We start from the raw sequence: 8,206 nt of genomic DNA, 5'->3' as shown, positions 1-8,206 counted from the left end.
TTGAACAAAACTGCAGACACCACTTTATTGTTTATATTGAATCTCCATGACATAAACAAATCGATCGGTGCATCATGCTATAATGCCCTCAAAACTATACGTACATGTTTGCAGCATCCTACATACAGCAGCACTGCTTTCACCAGTAACTTATAGGCACGCCACATTTACAAGAGCTACTACTCCTTGCAACGACCTTTGCTCGACGGGGGTCTAGCTTCCGTTGACCACTCTGCAGTTGTTCCTGATCTCACCCTGGCTCCCCGTCAGCACCTGGATGTTCCCCATGTTGATCATGGACCTGGTGAAGCTCTTGAAGAACTCCTTCTGGCTGCCGGCGAACCGGCCGACGATCGGCGCCGTGGGCGCGCCGGGCGTCGACAGCAGCTCCTGGTCGGACTGCAGCGTCCCGCGGCGCGCCTCGACGTTGGTGTAGTAGTTGTTGTCGAAGGTGTCCGGCGTGGTCGGGTCGAGGTCGTTCAGCGCCGACGCGTTGCCGCCCCTCGGGCACCGCAGCGAGAGGAACGCCCGGTACCCCCTGTCCAGCGTCGGGTCCGGCCGGTTCGTCCCGCTGAAGTTGTACAGCCGCGCCGTCACGAACTGGCACTGCACGCGCCCGAACGTGTGCGCCCCTGCAAATAATGCATCCACCGAGCGAGGTGGCACGATCATCTCTGTGTCGTGCAGCTGCAGGGCATGCACGGTGGTTTTCTCCGATCCGGACCCCTTAATTAATTAATTACCTGAGAGGGCGACGAGGTCGGTGTCGTCGAGGCCGACGGCGCCGAACTTCTGCTGGAGCGTGGTGAGGTTGTCGAAGGGGCTCGGGAGGTTGTTGGCGGCGGTGATGTTGGCGGTGGTGCCGTCGCGCCGGCCAAGAGGAACGCGCCACCGTGGCCCGCCGGACTGCGCATACGTACATACACGAACGGGACCACGCGTCATGTGACCGTGTTTGTTGGATTAGAGCGTGGCACGGAAAGGAAACTGATTGGCGCTTCGAACGAACGCCCTGCTGATGACAGCCGACGAGATGTGACGTGTGAATATCCACGTCGTACTGTACTAGACTACAAGTAGGTTATCTGTTTGTGCATGCTTTTCATTTAAAAGGCGTGCAATTTTGTCAACTTCTTCTCATAGATCTCTCTAATATATGGCCATACTAGCTAGCTACTACTAGTTCAATTATTTGGCACCGACGGCTTTCGAATTATTGCTCCAGGCCCATATATAGCTATTGCCTCCCGGCAAGGCAAGCAAAGCTTGTACAACGCCAGTCCGACAGTTTGTTTGCTGCTGTGTGTCAAGTCTTGAACAATGTCGATCGTTTTGTCAAGATCAACTCATTAACGGTGATACCGAGCTTAGTGTACTGAGGTAGAATTACATTCTTCTGTGAATGGAGGTGGAACGGTGGGTCGATATATGGGTGCTAGCGTAGACATTAATTTGCCGGCCGGCTAGAAAAAACTCACCAGTTCGACCGAGATCTTGGCGGCGATGGCCAGTATGTCAGCGCAGGAGACGACGCCAGGGCAGGCCTCCTCCAGCGCGGCCTTGACGGCGTCGACCACGGGGTACCCGCGCGCCGAGTTGTTGTTGGGCGTCGCGAACTTCTCCGACACGATGCTCGAGCTGTTGTCCAGCAGGATGGACCCGTCGCAGCCCTGACGACCCAGAAATAAACACATGCCGGCCGGCTCAGAACGTACGTATGTGTGGTGCGGCGCGCGGCGCGGGCAGGGCAGGGCAAGCGCCGAAGCCGGCCGGCGTCGTGGCCGTCTGCAGAACACGGGACCGGCCGGCTGCTTTTTTTTACCTGCACGAAGCAGTCGTGGAAGTGGAGGCGGGTGAGGCTGGCGTAGATGCGGACGTCGGCCTCGTGCGCCTTCTTCAGCACCCGCCGCACCACCCGGTGCACGTCGGGGCACGTCTGGTCGTAGTACTCGCTGCACAGCTCCGCCGCGCCGGCCCGGACGCCGAACCCGAGCGCGACGGCGGCGAACATGAGGACGGCGAGCTGGAGACTACAGGCCATGCTGCTGCCACGGGACGCCATTGATCGATCTCTCTCTAGCTAGCTTCTCTCCCACAGCGAGCTGGCTAGCTAGCTGCTGCAGTGCTGCGGGCGCTAGCTCGCAGTCGGGTGGTAGCTGTTGTGCACACTGGCATGCATGTGACTCGATCAGTTCGGTGTGTTATGGCCCGGCGACGGCGAGTCTTATAGCCACGGAGTTCGCAAGGTGGTTGTGTGGCCATTTGAGCACAGGGGAGCGCGCCTTTTCTTGGATCTGAAGGATGGGCAATCATATCATTCGGGTCGATGACGAGCGTTTTTCCTGGCAACGTTTCCGTCGCCGCGTCGTTTTCAGCTCAGAGATATATGGCAACCAGCATGCATGCATGCAGGTGCGCCGAGCAAAAGAGACACCCCGCAACTGCAATTTCTGCTTGTCAGCGTATGCATGGCTGTTCTAGCTGGTTTGGTTCGGTGCGCTCGAGCACGAGCAGCAGCTGCCTGCCTACCGTGCGGGGTCACAGTCAACGCGAGCTTTAATCAGCAACAGACGTGCTCCAGTACTGTACGTGGTTGCAGACTCGCACTAGCCAGCTGTGCAGTGTACGTAGAAAGTAGCCGGAGTTGTTCAGATACTACAAAGGAGGCTAATCTTGCGTAGTCGCACAGGTTATCATGTTCTGCAGTTGCAGCTTCTCTGATCTCTCACAGCAGGTGCAGTCATATATGGAGTGGCAGGTAGTCTGGACTCTGGAAGCGGGCAATGATTCCAAGAACGTACGTTTGTTGCTGATTTGAGGATCCGTGCGCACCGCAAGTAAATGGCCAGCAACTAATCAGCTCTCGTGATCTCGTTCCCGTGTTTCCTATAGATCGAAAATCCCATCGTCACGTGCTCCTAAAACCACTGAGAGCTTGTTTGGTTGCATTCGTATCCCACCCCAGTTCACGGAAACTGAAAATGGATTAGGATGATCGAAAGCAGCCAAAAAGGCCTAACGAAATCACTGCAGGTTGTCGCTGTTGCTATACTGTACCTGCAAAACCGATTAACTGAAAGCTGGCACTCCGCATTCGGATCGGTCTGAATTTCTATTCGCTCGTCTGATCGAGGAGCCAGCTGGGATAACGATATGATCGAGTTCTGGTTTCCCAGTCGCGATCCGGTCTCCTGCACCACAGTACGTGTAGTAGAGCGGTTGATGTTGGCCACTTTATACGTCAAGGATAGGGGTGATGATGTACTAGCAGGCTGCCAATTATGGAGAGAAGGCGAGACATCATTCTCATAACAGAACAGAAAGGGGAGCACGATGGGATTAGGTGACAAGGAAATCCAAGCCAAAATCTCAAGTTTCTCACAGAGGACTGGGGTCAGCTTTTATTCATTTTGTTTGCTTGCTTGTTCACGAGAACAACGTCGATCGGGGAACGCATGCACCTACTGCACTGTAGCGACAGTTACAGATCCTATTATCTCGTTCGTTTGCAGATAGGCGAGTAGTTACCACTCATCCGTCCCAATTGATACGCTAGCTGCATGCTGGCCCATACTATAAGTATATTATTGGCTTAAACCAAACGAAACACGCTTCACAAATTACTACACAATGACGACGTCACGATCTCGCTTTTTTTTTTGGAGATCCTAGTGCATGGCAAACACAGCGTGACGACGACGTGCACGCGGGCTGCTCGATGCATATACTCAGTTGACGGCACGGCAGTTCTTACGGATCTGGCCGGCGGAGCCGGTGAGCGGGCTGATGTTGCCCATCTTGACCATGGACCGGCCGAAGTCGCAGAAGAAGCGCTGGCTGTTGGCGCTGTATGCCTGCACGAGCGCCTTCGTGGCCGCCGCGCCGTCGTCGGTGCTGGAGAAGAGGCCTTGGTCGGAGGACAGCAGGCCCCTCTGGGTCAGCAGGTTCTGGTAGTAGTGGTTGTCGAACGTGTCGGCGGAGCCGGCGTCCAGCGCCGCCGTCTGGTTGCCGTCCCCGCCCTGGCACAGCGTCTGCAGGCTGGACGCCAGCGACGAGTTCAGCGTCGGGTCCACGGAGCTCGTCGTCGAGAAGTTGGATAGCCGGTTGCTGAACAGCGCGCACCGCGCTCGCCCGATCGTGTGGCCTCCTGCGCGTCCAGTTGCCGTCGATCGGGTCAGTAAATGTAATATCTCTTCTCTATTATAATTGAAATCTTATCTAGGCAAATTCCACCTGCAAGATCAATGACTCATAGTACATATCCTACAGATTTAACGGCCCAGATTAGAAGTATGATCACGACCTTACACACCTTTAGACTCGTGTCAATCACACATCACACAAATTCACCACGGGTGCGGCTCTAAATGCTACCGTAGCGTTAGCACGGGCAATATACTAGTACGTAATAGTAAACGTCCATTCATCACCATCACTACTCTTGACTCCCTAAATCAGTCCAGCTGGGAAAGTATTGTGTGTGCAGTGAAAGATGATGAGTGGGACTAGCAGTTATACCTGATAAAACGACCACGTCGGTTGTATTCAGACCCACATCATTGAACTTATTTGTGATGGTGTTGATGGGATCGAACGGGCTAGGCAGGTTACTGTTGGCACCGGACTGATTTGCCACCAGGCCATCCCTCCTTCCCAGCAGAACGTCGTAGTCTGGCCCTCCACTCTGAATAATACACCAGCAGGTACATTGCGAGTATTTTTCAGCGTGTGATGATGATGATGAACCGATGACTGAAGTCATGTGGGAGAGAGGGAAGGGAAGGGAAAGGGACGGGACGCAGCACCAGCAGCACTCCGTATTTAGCGGCGATCGCGAGGATATCGGCGCAGGAGACAACCCCGGGGCACGCCTTCTCGAGGTCGGCCTTGATGGCGTCGACGACCTCGAACCCACGCACCGAGTTCAGGTTCGGCGCCGCCAGCTTCTCGGTGTTATTCCCGTCCAGCAGGATCGAGCCGTCGCACCCCTGCGTTAGTTGCGTGCATGCATGCAGCGAGCAAAGTCTTTTTTCAATTCAGCTATCGATCGGTACATAAAAGTTGCATTGCATTGGGAGCGTGCGTGTATATATATGTGTCACGAGCGCGGTGTCTCGTACTACGTACGTTGACGAAGCAGTCGTGGAAGTGGAGCCTGAGCAGGGAGGCGCCCATGCGGGGCTCGGCCTTCATCGCGGCGGACACGCGCGCCTTCACGATGTCCTCCGCATGGGGGCAGCACCCGTCGTAGAAGTCGTCCGTCAGCTGGCCCCGCGCCACCGCGAGCACCGCGGCGGCGGCGAGCACGGCGAGGAGGCAGCTCATTATTGTGTCTCTGCAGGAGGAGTTGCGCTCCATGCTGTCTACCGTACCTCTGCAATCTGCACAACTGTCGATGTAAGTGCTGCCTCCTCTAGCTGATTCTTGCCGCGAGGCTTATATAGAAACGTTTTGGAGTGTTGAGAGTGAGTCAGTGTCAGTGACAACGCATGCAGTTAGTGCTGTTGGATAAACGGTAGACGACTGACTCGATGACGGGTAAGCGAGGGGGGTGGCGGCTGGCTGAGTGATGATGTGTCTGCGCGCGTGCGTTTTTCTCCGATCCCTGAATGGATCACAGCCGGACGCACTGATCGATCGCCTCGGTCGAGTTTTTCTGCATGGCGGCGCAAGTACGAGTCGCGAGCACTGTGAATAATCCCGTGCGTATAGTGGAGCTTCAACCGAGTGTCCAAGTGCAAGTGCCCGTACAGTAATGTAAATTGCTAATGCACGTTTCGCATGGACCTAGTAGTGAGTGGTGACGACGGCGGCTCTGCGAACCAATCAGTCAAGTGTGCACTCTGCAGTAGCCGTGCGTGCTCGCGCATCTTGTTAGGCCATAGCCCATTACGCAGCATGATGCATGGTTTTAAATTGCCCATTTTCAAGTTCCAGTCCCGTGCGTGGACCAGTTCCAGTTGTGATTGGGAGCCCTGCGTTGTTTTTATTGCCGTGCGCGGCTGTGCCTTCTGCGTAGTATATGACTTCGTGACGTCGTCTTAGAAGTTAGAACATCTTTGATCGTCGTCGTCTCCGCTCTCCAGTGGCCCAATGGATCGGATGACTATCGATTAGTGCACTGCGCACCGTAGAATCTGCATGCATGTATCTCATACACTTCTACATCGAGTAGTCGGCTAGTTGCAATTGCAACGTGTCTCCATCCAAGAGAGACGGCGACATGCAGGACTGAAGAACAAGCAGAGTTCGAAGAACAAACAAAGCACAAGAGAAGCGCGATCGGTGCGTCTTCGTTGCACCAACCTGAGAGTTGCTGGGCCTGAATGGGCTAACTGAGTCGGTTCACATAGTCACATGTCTATGCTTGGCCCAAGTATAATAGCTAGCATTGCTCCTTGTATGCAGAGGGTTTTGAATTGTATCCTGTATCTAGGCCTAAGTATCTGTCTTCCACTTCGGTTCTTCGGGACAAATTTGGTTTCTTGGAAATGACCGATCGATTCTACTTTGTCCATTCTAAATTGCAAGTCATTCCAAGAATCTTAGAGAGTTAAAGTATTTCAAATTTGACCAAAATTATAGAAAAAATTACAAAGTTTTGTGACGTCAAATAGATATACTATAAAAATACAAGTAATGAAAAAGCTAGTGATACTTAGTTGATATTATAAATGTTATTATTCTACTATATAATTTGGTCAAATTTGAGATGGTTTGACTCTCCAAAATTCTTGAAATGACTTATAATTTGAGATGGAGAGAGTAAGAAATTATAAAACCAAGCATTTCGATTTTCGCTGAACTAATCAAACCTTTTCAGCAAAGGTTAAGACAAAAAAAAGTGTGCAGGCTCTAAAGCAAATTTGAGAAACATTTTCTCTAGCTCATCGTCGCTGCTCCCGCAAGGTGCTTCGTAGCCAGGCGTGGTGCTCACCTGCGCTCAATAGGTCCATAGAGACAGTACACCCCGTGTACTCCACCGTTCTAACGGTGCTTTTATGTTCGTGTTCAATCCCATCACTCCGTGTCATCTCGCTATCTGGTGATGTTGGGCGTGTAAAAAACTTCTATTTCTTAATAAAAGATGTGCTAAGCACGCTCCTAAAAAAAGATCACAATAACACAAATATATAGCAATTCAGATATGAGACATCACACGTAAATCAATCATAGTCATACAAAATGAAAATTAGTGAAGTACAATTTATTTAATTCGGTTCTTCCGGTTAACCGAGAGTTAGAATTTGAAAGTGCATCTAATTCTATCATGGGTTTTGGTGATCTAATAACAATATAAAAAAAAGGTCTAACAAGATTTGTGCAGCATTTCAGTTTTTATTAAGGTGAAAAGTGCAGTTGGAAAAAGGAGACCCTCTAATTCGATACACAACAAATCCTACGGCAAAAAGGGCATAAATTTGGAAGCGTCACTTGTTTCATAAATTCTTTTGAACTTATCTTGTGCAATAAGGATAGAAACTAATCACTTTGCGAGTTTCTAATTGCTCAAACGTTTCTAAGTAAAACCTAGACAGGATAGAAGACGACCCTTTGTTTTGCAAAATGGGTGCTAACTATTCAGTGGTTGGAAACTGTGGGTCTTCACCAGAAATTCAAACTCATTAGAATGTCATGGTTTTTATAATTTAATTCTCACTAAGATTCACCATTTATGTGACCACAAATTCTGATCAACGGTCATACTTTTTGGGACATGATATTATTTTCTCAATTAACTTGTGCTTGAGCTCTAAGTTATCCAAGGGGTGAAATTTTTTGTCCCCATTAGAATTTTCTGGTCCCCGCATGGCTTGCATTTGAGAAGAGAAGGGGGTGTGTGTGTTATGTGTACCCCTCTACCTATTTCTCTTGTATTAACTCTTGGACACTACAACGACTTATCTTAAGTTGAACATATTTAGAGCTCCTTTTCTTTCTCTCATACTTCCTTGGAGAGGATTTGAGGAGTGATGCGAGAAAAGTATAGTGAAATTTATTTATCTAAATCTTTTGAGCACTTGTGACCTTTGCTCGTCTTGAATTTGTGTAGTATAGCTTTGAGAGTTTTATATTAAGGGTGTGTTTGGTTGTACGCCGTCACAGAAAACAAAGATTTTGTTTGGTTTAAGATAAAGCTATGGCGGCTAAAGTGCATGCAAGTTTAATTTCGTGACAAGACTTAGGAGCTAGATTTCTTTGCTGC

At 50.7% G+C, this 8,206-nt stretch overlaps 2 protein-coding genes across 2 annotated transcripts; both read right to left on the bottom strand.

Moving 5' to 3' along the window:
- LOC8056835 (peroxidase A2) lies at positions 1-2,254 on the bottom strand. Its single transcript, XM_002465546.2, has 4 exons — positions 1,823-2,254; positions 1,479-1,670; positions 744-906; positions 1-632 (listed from the first exon to the last, which is right to left on the bottom strand). The coding sequence occupies exons 1-4, from the start codon at positions 2,060-2,062 to the stop codon at positions 214-216; spliced, it is 1,014 nt and encodes a 337-aa protein (XP_002465591.1). The 5' UTR covers positions 2,063-2,254; the 3' UTR covers positions 1-213.
- On the bottom strand, positions 3,562-5,406 carry LOC8085239 (peroxidase N). Its single transcript, XM_002465545.2, has 4 exons — positions 5,128-5,406; positions 4,806-4,988; positions 4,519-4,684; positions 3,562-4,147 (listed from the first exon to the last, which is right to left on the bottom strand). Exons 1-4 carry the CDS (start codon positions 5,356-5,358, stop codon positions 3,729-3,731), a joined length of 999 nt encoding a protein of 332 aa, XP_002465590.1. The 5' UTR covers positions 5,359-5,406; the 3' UTR covers positions 3,562-3,728.

This window comes from Sorghum bicolor, chromosome 1, assembly GCF_000003195.3.
Source record: "Sorghum bicolor cultivar BTx623 chromosome 1, Sorghum_bicolor_NCBIv3, whole genome shotgun sequence".
Classification (NCBI taxonomy): Eukaryota; Viridiplantae; Streptophyta; class Magnoliopsida; order Poales; family Poaceae; genus Sorghum; species Sorghum bicolor.
The sequence above is the reverse complement of the archived record's forward strand: the minus strand, read 5'-3'. Positions and strand labels throughout refer to the sequence as shown.

Coding starts and splice junctions, on each gene's coding strand:
- LOC8085239 (XM_002465545.2), bottom strand. CDS start 5,358: ATGGAGCGCAACTCCTCCTGCAGAGACACAATAATGAGCTGCCTCCTC. Junction 4,989..5,127: donor TCCACGACTGCTTCGTCAAC/GTACGTAGTACG, acceptor CAACTAACGCAG/GGGTGCGACGGCTCGATCCT. Junction 4,685..4,805: donor CTAAATACGGAGTGCTGCTG/GTGCTGCGTCCC, acceptor TGTATTATTCAG/AGTGGAGGGCCAGACTACGA.
- LOC8056835 (XM_002465546.2), bottom strand. CDS start 2,062: ATGGCGTCCCGTGGCAGCAGCATGGCCTGTAGTCTCCAGCTCGCCGTC. Junction 907..1,478: donor CCAAGATCTCGGTCGAACTG/GTGAGTTTTTTC, acceptor ACGTATGCGCAG/TCCGGCGGGCCACGGTGGCG. Junction 633..743: donor CGACCTCGTCGCCCTCTCAG/GTAATTAATTAA, acceptor CATTATTTGCAG/GGGCGCACACGTTCGGGCGC.